Source organism: Thunnus maccoyii, chromosome 13 (genome assembly GCF_910596095.1).
Source record: "Thunnus maccoyii chromosome 13, fThuMac1.1, whole genome shotgun sequence".
Lineage (NCBI taxonomy): Eukaryota > Metazoa > Chordata > Actinopteri > Scombriformes > Scombridae > Thunnus > Thunnus maccoyii.
The window spans coordinates 27427577-27447907 of NC_056545.1; the positions used below are offsets into that span (position 1 = coordinate 27427577).

A 20331-nucleotide genomic window follows, 5' to 3' on the forward strand; every position below is an offset into this window, starting at 1 on the left:
GGGACCAGGAGTGCACTCAAAAAGGAAAGAACTATGAAATTAGGTAAATAAAAAAAACAGAATAATATCACTTCATTGTATTCTCTAATTGAGCAGTACAGATAAAAAAAAAAACCCTCTATTTTAAAAAAAAAAGATCAAACCTATCCATCATTGGCTCAGACACTTGTCATCCAGTAATAAATAAGCCAGTGGATTAGCTCGTTAGCTCAACAATAATCAGAAAGTTCAGCCGACTGTCAATTTATTAATTTTACTGGGAAAATTTCACATCCATAATCCAACTTCTCGAGGTCTCGCCCATCCTTTGAACTTTTCATGACTGGATTTAGAAAGTATTTTGAGTCTATCCAACCTATTAACAATAAGAAATGTGCTCATACTGTTAGTATGCTCCAAGATTCTTTTTTTTTTTTTTTTTTTTAAAGAAATCTGATTATTTTATATTATTTATTTATTTATTATTTTTTTTATTACTTTTATTCTATGTACAGTTACCATGTTGAATGTATAAAACAATTGAAAGTGAAGTCATGCCTGTTATCTGTTTCATTCTGATGCCTAAGTGTTTTCTCTCATTGTCTTAATGTCACATGTTGTCAGTGACGCTTTCTATAAATAAAGAGATGGAAAAAAAAAAAAGTCTCTCTAGTCACGTGACCCTCCTCACGCAGGTCGTAGCTGTCCGTCGAGCCTGCACTTTGTTTACGTCCCGTCGGTTAGCTGACAGCTGTCGTAGCGCTTTCACCTGCATAAACAGCCGTGCCCGTGTGTCTCTGGCTGAGATATATAGAGCTCGTTAAACTTTACACCGCGTCTCCTTGATGTCGAGGATGGGATGTTTTTGTTGAATGAGGGGGAGTCTCTAGATGCCGACGGGAGGATGAACTCCATCACCGGCCGGGTTCTCGCCATCCCCGCCGCCTCTGTCACCAACTCTGGAGCTTCATCTTCTCGAGCCTTACATGTAGAGCTCACATCCCAGCAGGTAACTACGAAAGCCTCTGAGCTCATGTTGATACCAACAACGTTCAGATGAGCTCAGGAAAGGTTGGACCTAGCTGTGTTATGTTGTAGTTTACAGCGTCAGTAACAGCTGCTGCATGAAGAAACACGGCGGGCCTGTCAGGCTAACTGCTAGCCTACAGTTAGCTATCTAACTGTAAATTAACTGAACTCTACCGACACTCTAGACACAGTAAAACCATTTGGGCTGATGTTAGGCATGTTTGAGCCCAGTTTTTGTAAATGTGTTGCTGTATTTTAAGGGTATGTATCGTCATATACATTCAGTTGTGAAAGAGGCTAAATGCTTCTGCTAATGGTGGCAACTTAAACTTGGTGTTATGTCAGCAGGCAGGTGACAGATCAGCTGAAGGGAAAGAGGAGCATGTGTCATTACATTGTTTCATACACCTGTTTTATTGTGATTTGAAAACGGTATAGACTATAAACAAATTACATTTATGCTTAGTTAGAACGGGGGATTCTATGGAAGCTTTAAAAATAATTTACTAGTCAGTCATTCATTCATTCATACTGAAACGACATGTATTAAAGTTGACAGTTCTCAAAACCAACCTCAGACTATGACATCGGTCCATAACAGTCTCTCAGAGACACGCATTATTACCACCCCTGTTATTTTGTCTTGTAGCCAGACATTAATTACAGTGAGAAACAGGCAATCCATGTTGAGCATTTTTGTTAAGCTGAGAATAGTAAATATATACATAAACATGAATATTTAGGGGGTCGATATCTAATCTGCACAAAACCAGCTGCACCATTTCGTTCAGCCAGCTCTCCTGCTGGGTTTTGTATTCTTTTGGGGTTCATAATGTGGTTTCCACCAGCATGAAGTTCAGCTCTCCATTGTCTCACTGGAGAGCTGAACTTCCCATTGAGACAAATCTATGTTGTGTGTTTTACGTTTTTAATGCTGTAGCACTTTTAGATTCACTACGAATGAAAAGTGCGTTACAAATTAAGTATTATTATAGTTATTATTATCATTATTATTATTATTGTTAACTTTCTTTGCTTATTAGTGTGACCTACTCCATACAGTGTACATATAGAGCATGAAAAAATATATTGGGCCTTCAGTTTCATTTGCTTTTACACCATTAAATGTAACTCTTTCAGTTTCATGTGTTGAGATTTTAACTTCTCTGCCTCTGAATCATCTGCACTGATGCAATAGAGAGGAAGGGACTTTTGTTTGTGCTCCCTAAAGCATTGAAGAATTACATTTCAAAACCTTGTCTGCAGTGAAATTTCATTCACTTCAATTGTATTGACATGGCAGCAGAAATCTCAGAGACAGAATCCTCCAAACCTCAGCAGATAAAACCCCAAACTATTTGCATGACTAGTCTGCCACTAGAGGTAAGTAGCAAATACAGTCTACGTGTCTTTTTGTAGTTTGGATGAACTGACCCTTTAAAAAGAATCAAAAGCACTTTTGCATTGTTATCTTTAGTTCATGTCATGTGCTCTCTTACAAGAGTGATCTGTGGCCACATGTACTTTATAAGTCCATAAAGCTATGACATTTGCATTTCTTATTACTGATTGCAAGTACATTTTGGTGATTTGAACCAAAGCTGCACTCATCCGAAATTGTTGTGGATACACACATTAGCTAAATCCTTAAAATGCATAAAACCATCTTTCTAGGTTTATTTAATCAAATTGTCCATCTTCCCACACCCTCCAGTGGAGCTCCATAGTAAAACAATATCCCAGTAGCATAGTTCTACTGACTCACTGGCTTAACTCAGGCTTGTGATTTCTGTACATAAACCTGGTATGAAAACTGTCATTGATCATTAAAAATCCTTGAAGCCTCTGAACCTTCAGAGCTGCAGCACTACAAATAACCTGCTTTCAGGTGTAGGGTTGTGTGATATGGACTAAATCAAATGTCACAGCATTGTTATATTTGTCAAGTACTAGAGTAAAACAAATGTATTATAATACATGGATAAGTATTGATGTTTCTAGTGGACATGCGCACACAAGGAATGTTCAAAAAAAGAATATATGTATGTATAAATACATTAAAACTAATTGATTAATACAAAACTAATTACACTACAAAACTAATTAATAAAATTAATGGCTTGAAAAATACAATTTTTCAAGCCATTGGAGAGGTTTGCCTGCACATATTAATCAAGTTATGCATGTTTATAGCAATATCATAGACTCAGATGCCGGTTTATTAGTTACAACTTGCTGACTCAATGACATATCGATGAGGTCAGGCTAAATATTAGAAACATTTCTCAGTATAATACATTACAATTCAATAACAGCACAAACTACAGCTGCAAAAGACCATGAAGTTGAATAAGTGCAAAAACACCTCTAAACTAGAGCCTCAGTGATTAGACGATTTTTTGATGATTTTATAGACAAAATGATTAATCAAGAAAATGAATCAGCAGATTAATCGATAATGAAAATAATAGCTAGTTGCAGCCCTACTCTTGGATTTCTTGCAGGACTGTTCATTAGACTGTTTTAGTTTTAGCCAGGTGCACTTAGGGTACTTAGTTTACAGGCAACTGAATGTATATGAATTCTGTTTCAGGGTGTAGTTTTATAAAAGGTCTACTCAGATCATTTTGAGAGAATCCTCTACCTACAGAATACAGCTCTGTTTCACCAACTGTTAAAAGCCAGAGCTTTGATTTAGTTAGTTCAGTCCACTTCTGATGTCTGTGTGTCCATGTATTACACATGTTCAACAGAAGCCTTGTGACTAGCTAATCACTTTGTCGCATACCACCATCAGACTTTTTTGATCATTTTATGACATGTGCTCTACTAATAGTAGCTCTTACTATAATCTTTGCCTGAGCTACTAGTCTATAATAGGGGCTCTGATGTTAGTGTAGTTTTGTTTGAGAGAGCCTGACCCACCACAGTAGTTTCATACTACACAAGTGTACTCACAACCCTTTCTCTCTGCCTGTGGTCCATGTTAGCCCATTCAGAAATATGCACTGACATTTTTAAGGGGGAGTCAAAAGTCCCTTTTGGAACAATCAGTGTTTTTGTTTCAGTGGATCTTAATCGTATAGGGAATCCCATGACTTAGATTTAGTCTCAGTATGACTACAGGAGAGAGGCTGGGCCTGCTGACCAAGGGAGAAGCTGTGCTGTAGTGACGTGTTTGCCTGAAGCGGGAACCCAAATGGCAACTCTGGGCCTTGTGTGTCTATCATCATCTCCTATTTAATGTTACATTTTTTTTTTACAAGAGTAGGCACCATCTTCTGCATGGAGGTTTTCAGAAGCAAGTCTTTGGGTTAATATTCAAACAATGCAGATGTTGAGTGTTGGTGGATTGTTTTAGAGTTTTACTAATCAATCATGTAGGCATTTATCTTCCTAAAACCTTTACTTAACTTGGCTTCACTGGTATGCTTTCAGATAAACTGACTTTTGTTTTGTGTGTCCCGTGTTTATAAGTGATGGCTTTTCTGTATTTGGCTCATTGTGATAGATATTGATTCTGTGATAAATTGTTTAACAGCTACAAACAGTGATACATTTCTCATGTGACTGTCATGACTGACCATGCCTGTCGAGTTAACTGGCTCCTCATTTCTACCATGAAGACGTCATGCCTCTATTATTTGAACTCCTGAGATCTGACAGACTGTCACAGCTTGTGGTACCTCTCTGCATGAGAAATAACTGCTATTTCAGGATGTATATATTGGAGAGATGATGTCATATTGACTTGATTTCTATAGGGAATTTTTCTTATTTGTCCAGGGACCTACAGTAGTGAGGGTTCTGTGTCTTCAACAGCCTAGATAGTATTTCTCAACCCCCGTCACATGATCAGAATGAAACAGAATACAACAACTCTGATGTATACAATCTAATCTCAATCTATTCTCACTCTCTGTCCATCTCTTTCTGTATTTTTCCTCTGTTAAACAGAGACGATTGCGTCATCTCCGGAGCATCGCAGCCAGAAACATCGTCAACAAGAATGGTTCCCCACTGCTGGACACGTACTTCACCCTCCACCTCTGTATAGGAGACCGCATATCTAGAGGTCAGTGTTAACACCCCTTCCACACACACCTGCCACCCCGGCCCTCCTTTAGTTGGTAACAGTATTTGGTGTTTTCTACAATATCACAATTTATTACCTTTGACACCAAAAAATGATTATGCACATGATATTTCTCTGTGCCATATTTGCAAAAAGAAATCCTTTCTACCCCATATGTGCAGCTAAGGAAGCCACCACATGTTCAAAATGGCTAAGGTTGTCAAATTGCCAAACACAGATTGCGTTAAATGTCATTATATGATTTGTCATGATTAAATAATTCAGTCAGAATCTCAAGCAACTGTATGTTTGTCTGGAACAGGAAAATTAACATTTTAATAGAATTAAATAGAATTTACATTTTACTATTCAAATGTTTTTGGACACTAAAGTTAGCATCTACAAGGCAAAATTGGTTATCAAATGACCCAGTGACTGATGTTGTGGGCTTTGTAGAGATAATCCATTCAGGTGCTTTTATCCCTACATTATCACTACAGTCTTGTCTATCTGCTGTTCAGCAGTCACTGGTTTACATTTACAAATTGAAGCTGAGCTGAGCTTTTGTGAATCGTATTTTAGGGTTGATTTTCCCTCATTGATGGTGCATGTGTGTTCTACCTTCTTTTAATCAGCATTCTTCGATGTCTTTTTTAGATTTTTACAAGAGTGAAGTCATACGAGACTCACTGGTGAGTATGCTAACGTTCGAACTCTTCATGTCTGCCTGGGAAAGGTTCTGGATGTTGTCATTACCTGCAGCCTGTTGTTGCAATTTGTGTTAATAGACTGGTCATTATGTGTAGTGCCATAATGAAAGAAGACAAGCTTCTTGTAGTTTAAAGATGCCAGGGCGGGCATTTATACCTGCTGCTTACCTGCCAAGCACACATTTAGTCACCCCTGGACTTCACTGTAGCCTTACTTTAACTTATTTTCAAACACTGAAGTCACAATGCTGTGCTGTGAAACATGCTGCGTTGAATAAAATGCCAGACTTACATCAACATGAATCAGATATGATAGCCTATGTGCTGTTCCCTTACGCAACTTTCTTTCCTGTTCTGTAAGCATCTGTCAATTGTGTAAGTGATCCAGATGTATACTACCATGTGATTTTTGGCTGTTCCCACTCTTATTTGTGTGGCAGATGCAGCTCTGCACGAAGCTACAGAAGCAGCCAAGCATATCAAGCCATTACTGTTAGCCTTGCTGCCGAGTCATGAGCTGACCTAAGCTGCTTTCCAGGCATACTGTTCAGTACCCTCAGCAGACAGACTGTATAATGCACTGCAGGAGTCATGACTCCTGTCATCTCTTAGCCCAACTTCCTCCTGTTGAATTTAACATCCTTGCTGACATTAGTTCCCTTGTATTCTGTTTCCTTCCACTCGATATTCGTCTTGGGAAATGCTTCCTGTTGGTCTTCCTGTTTTTTTTCAGTCTAACTGCTGTGCCCCTTTGCTTCCTCTGGTGACTCTCACTAGTTCTGTTTTCCAATCCCCTTGATGGATTGTACTTCTACTTTTAACATTCCTCTCTTGCCTGCCCTTGAAAGTGACCCACAGAGCAAGAGATTTTCCCTCTGATGCAGGGAAATGGTACATAATTGAATGATGTAAATGGCTACAGTGCTTTGTAGAACCCGACCTCAGTGCTGTTAGTCTGCGAGAACATACTGTAGTAGGGATCAGGCTTTAAGGTTAATGCAGAACAGGATGATTCAATTACTTCACATTACATAGGGATCACGTTATGACATTGAATTTGACAGATGCACCATACATTTTTGATTTTAAATTTTGTCCTGGTCTGACTTAAACAGTAGCTGTTGTTTAAGGGTGTTATATCAGCTAATATTGTGCGGTTACTATACAGGTTATCCTCACCACGTTACTGCTTATCCTCACGTGTGTGTGTGTGTATGTTTGTCAGAATCCAACTTGGCGGAGCCTGGATTTTGGAATGCTGCCAGACCTCCTGGACACCTCAGTGTCTTGCTTCGTGGTGAGGATCTGGGGAGGACAGGAAGAACAGTACCACCTCCTCATAGAATGGAAGGTCAATCTGGATGGCCTCAGATACACAGGACAGCAGGTCAGCAACCACACACAAGACCGTCATAATGTGCAATTTTGTTATAAGGATCCCCATGTGGAATAAGCTTTGTTGTTAGTGAGATATTTCATGTGCAGTATATAATCAAATTTTGAAGAAAATATTTTTCCCAGTCCAGTGTTATTGCCATTCTTTCACAGTGAGACTGTTTTCAAAGCTAGTAAACAGATAGAACAATCTCATGCACATCCAGATGCCTGCTGTCCTTTGTTCTCTCTGTCTCTGTCCCCACAATGAGCCTCCACTGCCTCGCTTTGTCCACAGATTCGATCCAGGAATCCAAATGAGATCATATTTGGATTGAATGATGGCTACTATGCAGCTGACTTTGATCATAAGGTACAGCCTTTGTCCATTTTCCAGAGATTCCGCATTATAATGGAATACCCAGTCCTAATCTCATTAGCTTTATTTGGACGCCGCTTGGCTTTTGCACTGAAACACTGACATGTGGCTGTTGCAGGATCAGTCGGAGCGGAAGAAAAACAGTCTGCTTCAGGTCGATCAGAGTTCAGTCAGGAACTCCTACAGCGTTTTCTCTTTGCTCAGGTAAGATTCATACCGCACAGTAGTATTACTTCATCTTATCATATCATTAGGTCTCAACTTTCGCCAAATTTATTGCATCATTACACTTCAGCAACCTGACTGCATTTCCTCTATAATCTTTTTTGACATGTGCAGTTGATTTCAACTTGAATGTTTTACAGAACATTAGATTTAGTCTTTTTTAAATAGATATTTTATTAACTTTTTTCAGTAATTGCTCATGTGATAAGACTTCCTGCCATCATGTGTGTTGAGCATTTGTCGTCCAGCAGATGGTGCCACAGGGAAGCCAACATTCAGACCCATTGTCAAGGAAGCTCTGCTGCCCTGCAACTTTATTTAAAGTTGCAAAGCTTGCAGACAACACTGTATTTCTTAGACATGAAAAAACATTTCAAGCAGTCTACCCCAATGAATGCACCTCATTGTTAGGTCAGCATAATGATTGGGGTTGTTATTTCTAAGAATGAAAGTACTTGATGATATTAACTGGGAAAAATAGTTGCAGTTCAAAATGACACCATAAGAGGGAGACAGAGGTAAGTTAACAACTTTCTTGTTAACTTACTCCTAACAAGTTTCTTGTTAAAAGGGGAACCCTGGTACAGCAATTAAGAGCTTGAGACGACATAAGGCAGTGCTGCCATCTGTTGACAATCATAGGCTTGTTGTTGTTCATTTATATTTAAATGTGGTAGAATGTAAACACTACTTTACTACAGGGCTTCCCCCAAGGGATACCCTCTGTTAACCATAGCCTGATCATATAACAACATAATTACACATTTTTGACTAAAGAAATGCTTATCTGGAAGGTTCAAGTCAGACACTTCCAAAATAAGATAAGGATCCTGTCATTACAAAGATTATGAGGGCTTCCACTAACATTTTCCTGCAATAAGAATTAAATTGGGGTATGTAAATGCGGCCGAACTTTAACAGTGCTCCCTCATCTTGGAGTGGTTGTGGTTTATGCTTAGATGAGGAGACCATAATCTCCCCTGCAGCTTGTAGGAGAAAAGCCTAGTTTGAATCATAACTTTTATGACCTCTGCTCTTGTGTCTTCTATTATTGCAGCCTTCCTCCACATCCTCTTCTTCTATCCACACCTAGTGGGACCCCGTGGAGTTTAACACAGTTACATTGATCCCCCTTCTTCCCTCATGCTGCTCTGCCTGCAGCTCCTCACCCCTGTCAGAGTTTTTCTTTGGCTCGGTGCGCTCATATGCACATGGTTTATGATCATGTACTGTAGAATGATTCATCAGATATTGTACACTCCAACAGGGATTATCCTCCCACCCCCCATGGTACATACCCATATATATCACTTGGTTTCTGACCTGCAGAGTTCTGCCTTTCTCAAAGTGAATGAACTTTCTGAAGCATTCAGAATGGAGTGCTACTCGGAAAATTGTGCTTTGTGTGAAATCTATACTTTTGTTATTGGCTCACCTGCGTGGCTGCACACTTTGATAAATGATAATATCATCCACATTTCTATGCTGCTGACGCTGCCCAGTGCTTTGACTTTTCCATCATGTAGTGAGATGAAAAATAGTGTTCTCTTTAGGTTGTCCAATTCTTGCTGTGGATTCTTGGAATGGATGTCTTTTTTTTCCTCCAGGAGCAGTGATGCATGTCCACCAGGGACACCCGCAGCGTCAGATATTCTCACCCAAGTTACTCTCTCTCTGCCCTGGCCCAGTGTAAAGTGTCTTTCTCAGCACAGAGCTTTAATGGACAATGATGAGAGCTGCCTCACTAAGAACGCACTGATCTTGATTAATGGCGGTAATTCGTCAACAGATTCACAGTCTACTTTTCTGCCCGGCTCCGGCTGACAACACCCCTCGCCTGTGTGAAGAACATGGTGATGTGGGCTAGCAAACACAACACGACTCAGATGGAGAGATGAAGAGGGAGCGTACAGATCATCAATCAGCAAACTCTTGTCTCTTCTAGAGAGTCTTCCAGGCTGAGATAGAGAGTGAGCCACATCTCAAAGCTGGGCCCCATCTGGGTAGAAAGAAAGCCAAGAAGACAATGACAAAGATGATCCAGCTGTTCAACCAAGTTGGGGTTTTTTTCCCCTTTGTAGACACTATTAATACAGGTTCAGACGTTCCTCAACCTCCCCAGTGCACTCTTCTCTCTTACATGGAAAGATTTGATGTGTGAGCAATAGGAGAGGAAGGATGACCTGATAGCACTAGAGGTGGAAACCACTTATATCATCGCATGACTGAGCTGGATATTGGACTCATTAGAGAGGAGAGACAGAAAGAGGTGGCCTTAATGTATTCTTGAATGTCAGATTGAAGTGGCGTATAAGTGAAAGTACTTGAGTGGCCCCTCAATTCTTCCTCACAGCTATCTGACACCAAAGAGTTATGCAAGAATTATGCTTACTTTTTGGCATTATATAGTGTTTATAATGACAACAAAACTTTTGTGGAAGCTGAATGTTGAAGCGGCACATGTGACACATGGTAAACATAATTCTTGGGGCTTAACAGTTCAGCTCTGTGACATTTCTGATTAAACCTGTCTCAAACACCCGGAGCCTAAAGGGGAACCCCCCCACCCCTCATGATCAGAGCAATATGTTGCCTGTGTTTCCTGATTGGCTTGTGTATGCTCCATCGTAGAGTGTGCATATATGTACAGTATGTGTCAACAGAAGCATTACACTGAGATGGTGAAGCTCTGTGGGGGGTCTCTGGTGCCCTGGGGGCTGTTGAGGTGATAATGTTTTCCTGCAGGCAGGTCTGCTCGCCTGCTGGTTGGACACTGCATCCACAGCTCTCAGGCACGGGACGTTGTTGTGGTCCTGCGTTAAACGGGCAGCTGGAGTTGGAGTCCACGCCTGACCCTGGGGTCTCCAACTGCAGCAGCAAGATTTAAGAAACAAACTGACTGCCTAGCTTTAAATCACTGTGGAGGTATGGATGTGGATGCTCTTGTTTTCATTTCACACCTCTTCAGTAGACTTAAGCAAAATCAAAGCAACTCCCTTTTATGTAATTTAAGAGGTAGTCTAGGGTTGTTTTTTCAGTTTAGGCATTGGACCTCAGCACTCCTTCTAGTATTTTGCCTTACGGTCCGCCCTTCAAACCCTCTTCAATCTGAGATTACATTTTCTCAAGGCTAAGACCTCAGACATGTATTTTTTCCAGCTTGTCTGCCTTGCATTATCACTGCCTGTCTAACTCTTAACTGTTCTCTCGTTTTTTTTTTCCTCACTGTCTCCAGCATTACAGCTTCTTTGGTCCTTGCCTAGAAGCGCTGTCTCTTATTATCTCAGCTTGCTGATGCACAGTAGGGTTCATCACCCTACCTCTAAAATTATACCACAACTTAAAACTGCCAAACCACCTCTCTTTGTGTTATCTGGCCTCTCAAAGAAAGACAGAAGTCTTTGACTCAAACTGGAATTTTTATGAGGTTCTTGTACACTAAACACTATTTTGTAGCTAAGCCTTTTCATTGTTTATTATCTGGCTTATTACACCAGGCAGCTTAAGTAACCATGACGAACACTCTTAGATTTTTAGTGTAGGACAAGGGCAGGGAGCTTATATTCTCATGACACTGGGTGCAAACTTCCATAATTATCTGCAGAGTGTGACCCCCTTCTGACCCTTTTGAGACAAAAAGAAATCTTTTCTCAAGATCTCTTTGGCTTCCCTGCATCTCTGTTGTAGTTGTCATGTAAACATGGCTTATAGCTACTCAGCTGGTCCTCTCAAAAACATCAGCCTGGAGGAGTAGAAGTGCAAATGCAGGCTAGTTTAAGAAACTACACTCTGGTAATCTGTTAGATACAGACAGAATTGTGTTGTTTGTTGTCGGTTTTGTCCTTAGCGGAGGTGTTATAGTGGGCCTTTATGTGTTGTCACAAAATGTCTCAGACCTTGTTGTGAAATGGTTAATTGGCTGCCCTGTTCACCCCGTGGTGTCTGAAAAATGGTTACTGGAAATGAATTCAATACAGTCATTAGTTCTTGGGCTTGTTTTTCCTCTGACCCAGGTTTGTTTGACAAGTGCATTGGGCAAACTTGCATGTGATGAACAGCTGGAATATCGGCCAGGCCACACGATGCTCAGTACATTCAGAATACAGCTTTGCCAAACTCAGCTGAACTCAGTAAGGTGAAGCAGCCATTGTGTTTGTCTGTTGAACCTGAACCACTTGATGAATTTCCCTGATACCTTTACGATAGAAGGGCACGCGCACATTATTGCCTGTCTGCACCTCTTTCCCTCTTTTTCTCCGTTATACACAAAGGTTTTTCCAGTCGAATGAAAGTATTTCTTCAGAACAAAAAGCTCTGCAGTGATATAGATAAGGCATTTGAAAAACATTTTCAAATAAAAAAGACAATTGTTTCATGCAACCAATTTTCAGCCGTGCAAAGGGATGAGAATTGGCATCTTGTCGTTCAAAATCCCCCGGTCAAGAAACAGTGCCGCATATGACCTTAAAACAAGGTCTACTCGATGTTTTTCTCTCCGTTTCTCTCAGAAGAACAACAATGTGCTATCTAATGTTCTTCTTCAGATTCCAGGTCTTTCTCTTTCTTTCTCGCTTATCTTTTCAAGCCAGATGAAACATCTGCATTTGCTGATTCTTACTCAGCAATGATTGCAAGATTGCAGATGCTGGAACTTAACACAGCATATAAACCGTGGCAAATATTTATTTAAAGATCATCAGTAAAGGTAAATGAACAGAAAATAGAGGAACCGCATCTGAAAGGCTGCCAGGTTGACTTGTTAATCTCGAAAACATTTAGTATTTCAACATTTTAATTTTACTACACCTAAAAGCCCCTATAAAAGATTTTCTACAAGATGCCTGCTGTTTATCAAAACATCTGGACATTTCAAAAGCATAGGTTTCATCTGACACCCCTGCAGTATCTAGTGCCACGGTCAAAGGAGCAAATGTTATTGTTTTTCTGATGTTTATCGACATCAAGGGTTGAGTGCACAGCCTCAGTCATAACTTCCTGCAAATCCCCCGTGGCATACTTGTCAAATACCTCTCTTGCCTCAGAAAAGGAAAGTTGTCATGGCTGGTGAGAAGGTGTTTTCTGGGCAGTTGCCCAGTGATTAAATTGCTGCCCCAATGAGGGTGTATGGCAGGAACCCCCCCCCCCCCGCCCCCCCTTTGCCCCTGCTGGTCCATAGATTGTGTGAAAAGGCCTGATGGGCAGGCGTTAGGCCAAGACTCTGGGAACGATAAGGGGGCAGACATGCGTGAAAAGGAGAGAGGAGATAACCATTCTCACCTGGGGGAAAAGGCCATATCAGGTTCTACCATCGCAATCACCTAAACAGATGAAGCTGTCAAAACAGATTTGCCCTGATGTACCAAAGACTATCTCCAACTGCTATCACTGTCACCACAGACAGATTAAGAAGCGTAGGCAGAAAATATGAAATGATATTTCAGTGGGACACCTCGCCAAAGTTCTATTTACATCATCACAGAAACAAAATTTTTTTCTAGGTTGGTTGCATGAAAGAGGCAATAATATCCAGAGTTGACTGTGTGAGTTTCATGAAAAAGCCCCCTAGGATTTGTAAAATTACCCCGCCAACCTGGAGGCCTGTAAAAAAAAAAAAAAGAAAAAAGACCCTCTTACCCTAAACCCACTCAAAGCAAGCACACAACTGAGGAAAACCCCATTCACATCACCCTTATGACCCAAACCACAATCCCCTCTTTCTGTCTGCCATAATCAGCGTCTCCAATTTCTGCTTGTGTCTTATGCACTCCACCTTAAGTGGTTCACTGTCACAGACCAGACAGTCAACATTGTTAACCATGAGTAGAAAGAAATAAAGCAGAGTATTCACATCTTACAGCTTAATACAGCTTAAAATAAGTGTCTCATGTCTGGCTTTTAAATACCAGTGTGACAATTTAAATCGGATAGAATCTGTCATCAAACCAGCCCTTTTGATTTGTCTCTTTTGGACGTATGGAAGGACATCAACAAATGAAGAGAAAGCACTAGTCTTTACAGGTGGTGTACATTGCAACAAAGCCTCTGCAATCACTACTATTTCATTCGAAAGTTCAGACAGTGGAGCTATTCTTTGTCCATCAAGAAAAGAAATGTAACTGCATTATCCCTCTCTCATGGCATATGAATTGCACTGAGACATTCAGGAAGAAGTATATGATTTGACGCCATTCTGACAGTATGATTGCTGATTGCCAGTTCCTCCTTTTTAGTCTGTCCTCTGTAACTCATTCCCACCATATGGTGTTGTTGTCGGAGTTGTCGGAGTCCCTTATTCAGAGGGAGGGGGGGGTTTATCTCTCCCTCTATGGGTTCTGAAAAAAAACATATTTGGAAGTTAATTGCCCCTGTGATTGATGGCCTAAATAATGCTCTGGCTTGTCATTTGTGCACGGATGTTGCTGTTCCTCATTTCGGTGATGACAGTGACACGGCATTTGGAAATGGGCCTCCATCTTTGTGGCTTCAAATAATTAGTTGAGGGTTTGAAGGTTGTCTTCGCTTTCTGGGACTGATGAGTTCAGATCCATCGGGCAACGTTTGATCTCATATTGTGGTTAGATTATTAAAAGATAATAATGATTAATCTTTTGTTGACATATTTGTGGTTTGTGGTATTTAAGAACTCGATCTGTCTGGCAGAAGCTATAAAAAGGCCTAATAAATCGTATACTCTTTATCATTGGAGATGTTCTCAATAGTGTTTTTGTCCTTTGTTTAATGTTTAAAGTCATTAGTACAGTATTGGAGACCGTGCAGTCGTGCTGGAACAATGAAGCTCAACCCCAGTAAATCAGTAAACGAAACAAGGAGGGATAACAAACAGTGCACAATGACTCTTCCACATGGAGGCAATCATAATTGTTCCGATGCCCTTCAAACAGTCATTGTAAACATCCAGACTAAATGAAATCAATTGATGGTGTAGTCATAACACTTTTATTCAGCCAGTCAATTTAGTGGCCTTTTGGAAACCCAGTTTCAACATGGGGTCGTTCTCGCGGTCCGGTGTGTGTGTGGTTACAAACAATGATCTGGAGGGGTGACTGTGTGTTCTCTTTCTCTTGCAGGCTCCACACAGCCCAGAGAGCCATCAAGCAGACCCAAGTGACAGTGCAGAAGATCGGGAAGGAGATTGAGGAAAAACTAAGGACGACGGCGACCTGCACAGAGCGGGTGAGCACAGTTACCCATCAGCAGCAAATTTCAACTCATCAGCAACTTACCATGAAATCAACAGCAGCGTTTAAGCAGCTTATTTGCTTATATTCAGTAGCAGTCTGTGATGTTGTGTTCATTAGCTTATGCTACAGCGAAAGTATGTCAAGATGAGTTGACTTTCATGTTTTGAGAAAATATATAAAGATGAGGCGCAATTTGAGATTTGATGTTTTCAAAGAACATTCATTAAGACCGCAGAGCGATAAAAGGCCCATCGGCTTCTGCACTGATAATAAGCATCAGCAGACTGTATTGTGATAAATACTTAACCGGATTTAAGAGCTTGTATCAGCCAAATCCCCAGGTATAATTGTGATGTAAAGTAATGGGAAATGTAATTATACCCTTTGGGCAGCTATTGTATCTTTTTGTTTTGAAGGCTCAACAAAAAAAGTGGAGAAAGAGCAATATCCCGGCTGCCGAAATGATAACGCTTTGACCAAAATCCACTGTTTATGTTTCCACGTCCAGTCATATCCTTGACTGGGATACATAGCAAAAGCAAGAAAGCATATTTAACATTTTTGGAATTGGCAGCCACACAGCTGTGAAAACGGAGCACTGATCCCAGGTTTGACATTGTGTTTATTGTAAACATTCACTTCAAAAGCATCCCCTCTCTGCTGTTATAAAAGCCCCGAGGCAGTGACACTTCAGTGTTTTTATCCTCCAGGTAGACTTGCCTTTGGAAAAAAACATTTTTTCTGGTCACAGGATTACATACCTTACGTGCCGAATATCATTTTGGGCAGCTGGGATATTTGTATTCTCACACAAAAAGTCCCAAACCTTTGAGAGTGTGTGTGCTGTGTATGTTCTTTAGCAAAGATGCCGAATTTAAAGGTTTAGAGTGCCTCTTTAGACAGCTGTTACAGCTGTTGCTTTCCATCACGCTCTCCATTGGCTTTTGAAATGGCTCATTTTTTTTTTTCTTCTTTTCCATAGACCTTCACCCTACCTATTAAAGCAGCTCCACTATAGCCCTCCTTAGCCTTCCCACAAAAACATTGAGGCTCCATTCTTTTGCCACAAAGGATCCCTTTCAAAAACTTGTCTCTGATATTTCCCCCTCACAGAAACATTCCTTAAAACCCTTTTCAGAGCTCACATCAGCTAATAAATCACATAATCCTCGTCTTCTACCTTTCTGTAAAAGCCTGCCAGCTTGGAGTGAGTGGAGCATTGTGTAGCTCTTCTAAGGGTTTCCCTCTTGCCTTTGGAGAGCTCTGTACTATCCTTCTGTGCGCGTCACAGTGAGCGTGGATCAAAGCAGGACAGAGTTGAGGCCACCAATCCCAGCGCATGGCCCTTTCACCCTCTCACCCACACCCTGCCATTAATCTGCTGGGTTATAACATGCTCCCCCCACGCCTGCTGCTTATTTACTCAGCTGACCCACTGCTGTTTGATGTTCAGCAGGAGTCAGACGGGCCATGGTGGTGGGTTACAGTCCCTCTCTCTCTCTCTCTCACACACACACACACACACACACACACACTCTCACATGACTGTGACCCACTTGTCAACTGTGGTGCTTAGTGAAAGTGTAGGAGCCTCATGGTTCGTGCCAAAGCCAGTGTTGGTGAACATGCAAGCATCAGGGCACGACACATTGGAGAGATGGAGGCTCTATCAGTCTTCTCTCTGCGACTGATACCACTCTCTGTTTTTGCCACAAAGCCCTCAGATGTCTTGAAGAAGAAGCATATCTGTGTTTTCTCTGATCCAGGCTGCGATCACTATCTAAGTGTGTGTGTGTGTGTGTGTGTGTGTGTCTGTGCGTGATGCCAAAGTTGCTGCTTGCAAACTACGGGATACTGTAAACAAGAGTGAATCTCTGTCATCCAGCCAGCAGGCTCACTCCCTCCCAACATTATCCATGTCCTTCTCCTTTGCATCTCCATGTTTTTCTTTTCCAACTCATGTTACATGTACATTTCTTTGCAATCATCTACTCCTTAAACATTGCCTCTTGAATCTCTCTTTGCATGTTTTGAAGTTTCCATATCTGTTCATTCCAACTTATCATTTTTCATTGTATGTTTCTGTTAACCTTCAATCTCTCCCCTTCATCTACTGTATATCACATCCACATCCATCAGTCAATGAATCCCCAGCGCTGTTCCTCATTAGATAGTTGGCCCACTACAGGCTCCCCCTCTCCCAGATAGAGACATGAAGCCTGTTGAAGGGACACCCCATAGAGAGGGCAGGATTTTGACTAATGACCTGAGTTCTGATGCTGCTGCTGGTCAGGGAGCATGTGGTGAGAGAGACGCCAGCCGAGAGTCATGGGTACATAGAGGCAAAGAGTGAGACTCATCTGGAGTTGATGCACTTTATTGTGGTCTCTCACTTGGGTTTTAGGATTCGTGTGCGTCTGCACGTTTGCATGTGGTTTACTATATGCTGGGTGTTACTCGTAAGTATTTTTTTATCCTCTTCTATTGAGAGGCGACTGAGCACACTTTGCCAGCTAGGCCCTACTTCATAAAGTAACATACAAATCCTAATTCACATTCTCCCAGCTGGTCTAGAGAATCAAGCCACTAACCACTGCCTCCAGATTTCCCATGCATATATCTTTGACTTCCTCTGCTGTCACTGCACACACACTCTGTACTGTGATAGCATATCGATAATATCAAAAGTTTAAAAACACCTTGTGTTGAGGCCTGCTCAGGTTGAAGTTGGGGAGCTATAATGTGATTTATGTGAGGTTGTCAAACTCCATCTAGTAATAAAGTAATAGGCAGCCATTATTCATAGCAGCCATTTAGACTTGTCATATTAGGAAAAGCATTGATAACATTCATGATGACTGTGTTGCATTAAGATGTCCCAGTAAGTCATGTCAGCATGCACAATACCAGGGCTGCAAGTAGCACATGTAAGGAAGGAACGCAGCCAATTAAATGTATGCGTTTAATGCTGTGAGAAGTCAAAATGTCTGCTGTGAAACGGCCTTTAACGGTCTAAGTGGCCCGCCTCTTACAGGTGCAACCGGTGAGTAAAGGAGCTGTCAATTAAGCACGGTCTGTCCATAAAGTAATCAGACAAAAAAGGTCTAATCAGGCAAAACAAGTGGAAACACCTGTGTGGGTGTGGAAGGCCTTTTAAGATCTCAATGTGGTTGTTGCATCAGACAGAAGCAGTAGGATACAGCGAAGAAAAACAGACCAAATAAAAAACACGATTGGTGTGATCTTTTAATAAAACAAATAAGTAAGAAACACATTACCACTTTCATGCAGAAGAACACACACTTATTTATACAGCGGAAAGTTAGACTCGTCATAGCACAGGTGTTACTAATCACATTAACAATGGCTCCGTTCTAATCTAGTGTCCCAGTAAGCCATGCTGCTGTGACAGAGAACCAGCAGGCACAATAACAGGATCCTTAATTTTATTATTTACAGCTGTGCTTTTCCTGTTTTTACATTTCATAATGTCCGCTGTAAAAAATGTCCATTACAAATTGAAATAGAGTAAATAAAAGAATAAATGCATAACGTGTAGGATTTGTAAATATTTTACTGTTTTAAATTATGTGTGAAATCACATGAAAAATATGATAAAAAATTATTGATACAATTTTTAGAGATGTGCACCAAAATGATGCAAGATGTCCACTAAGTCTAAACATATCCATAAAATGAACATAGAAAAACATGTGTGTCAGTGTCAGTTCAGGGCTGTGTCACACACAGTTCACTATATAGTGCACTATATTCACCCTCCAACGCCTGTATGAGTAAATTACTATACAAAGCCCCCAAAAATTCCCACAAAAGAGCAAAAAAACATCCACAGCATGTGCACTACTGTCTGCTGATAATCCCACAATGCAGTGCATCACATTGTATTAATAAGAAAATGGCTGTTTTATGACTTATGACTTATGACTTATGATGATTAATAAGTGTTAGAAATCTCAATTCACAGCTCATTGTGTCGAGTGACCTATTGTGTCTATTATACAGGGACCAGTAAATCTGAATGCGTGAGTGATTTCAGACACAACCCAGGTTTAACACTCACTCATCTCTTCACATCTTTTTGGGAACAGCTGCTTGCATGCTAACAGCCAAGACTCCACACCACTCCACAACTCACAGCCAGCTATTCCCATGATTTGGGCTCATTACTACCAGTAACTCTGATCTCTGGGCTCAGTGAGATGTTTAAATAGCCAAATAATTCCCCATCTTTCTTGGCATTAGTTGTTGAACGTGGATTTTGGATTATTGACGGCAAGTATTGGCACAGTGGGTGTGTATTAAATCAATGCGGCATGGGATCAAGCTGCGAAAACACGGCTTGTTTTTGAGGGAGCTAGAAGGAATTTGGGGATCTTTATAAAAGGTAATAAACACTAAAAATTGCTGTGACCACATGCTAAATATTATCATTCTCTTTCTTTGTTTGCTCTCCGTATCTCTCTTGTCCTCTGTTTCCTCTGAGCAGAAGAAAGAGCGGGAGTGCATGCAGCTGCGTATCGCCGTGCTGCGTAGTGAACTGCAGCGGCAGAGGAAGGCTCTTGGCAGGGAGATAGACCTGCGGCAGAAGGAAAGGGCGCAGCTTCAGAAGAAAGGTAAAGCCAATGGGTGCACATACAAACAAATACACATGTTTGTTTAACACCATACTATAACTTTTATTGTCATATGCCTTTCCCCAGTCAAATGGAGGGTGGGTCAGGGTATATGGATTGATCTTCATTTCTTTGTTCATCTCTTGCAACACACACTCAATACAGTGATGGGTTAGTATTTGTTCAATAGAGTCATGTGAAAGGAAAATTATCAGTTGTTTTCAGCCTCACAAATGCTGCCTTGAGGATTAAACTGCTCTTTCATGCCAATCTGAAATAATGTAAACATACTTGTTCAATTTTACAGAAGCATAAGTAGCATTAAGCCAACTGAGCTAACAATGTCAATACTTTAAACACATAAGAGCATATAGTGATGTATTCATTCACTACACTTTTTTTTTACCTTGTTTTTCCCCCTAGTTTATTGCTTGAGCTAACATGAACAGACAAGAGGTAATAGAAATGAAAGGCACTGGGCGTTTAGTGTTGCATAAGTATCACATGAGATGATCAGACCTTCTGCAACTCATTTTGTCGTCTCTATAATGGTGCAGCATGACTCAAATCCAGCTTGTGTAAGAAGACTTACTATAATGGTAAAAACATGTGCAGTAAATCCTACCAAAATCCCCAGTCCTGTCATGATTAATCACAATGCTCTTTTACAGCTACTAATTGTAAAGAGAATTGATAGATTGATTGAAATTCTTTATTGACAATA

General features: G+C 40.8%; 1 protein-coding gene across 1 annotated transcript in view; it reads left to right on the top strand.

Annotated features, from left to right (window-relative positions):
* Positions 1-661: 661 nt before the first annotated feature.
* The window catches only part of uvrag (UV radiation resistance associated gene), an 86734-nt gene continuing 67064 nt past the window's right edge, over positions 662-20331 (top strand). Inside the window, exons 1-8 of the mRNA XM_042431936.1 lie at positions 662-988; positions 4966-5083; positions 5741-5775; positions 7019-7180; positions 7466-7540; positions 7665-7750; positions 14860-14965; positions 19481-19607. Of these exons, the coding sequence (XP_042287870.1) occupies positions 839-988; positions 4966-5083; positions 5741-5775; positions 7019-7180; positions 7466-7540; positions 7665-7750; positions 14860-14965; positions 19481-19607 (859 nt within the window). The 5' untranslated portion in view covers positions 662-838. The remainder of the gene's footprint in view (positions 989-4965; positions 5084-5740; positions 5776-7018; positions 7181-7465; positions 7541-7664; positions 7751-14859; positions 14966-19480; positions 19608-20331) is intronic.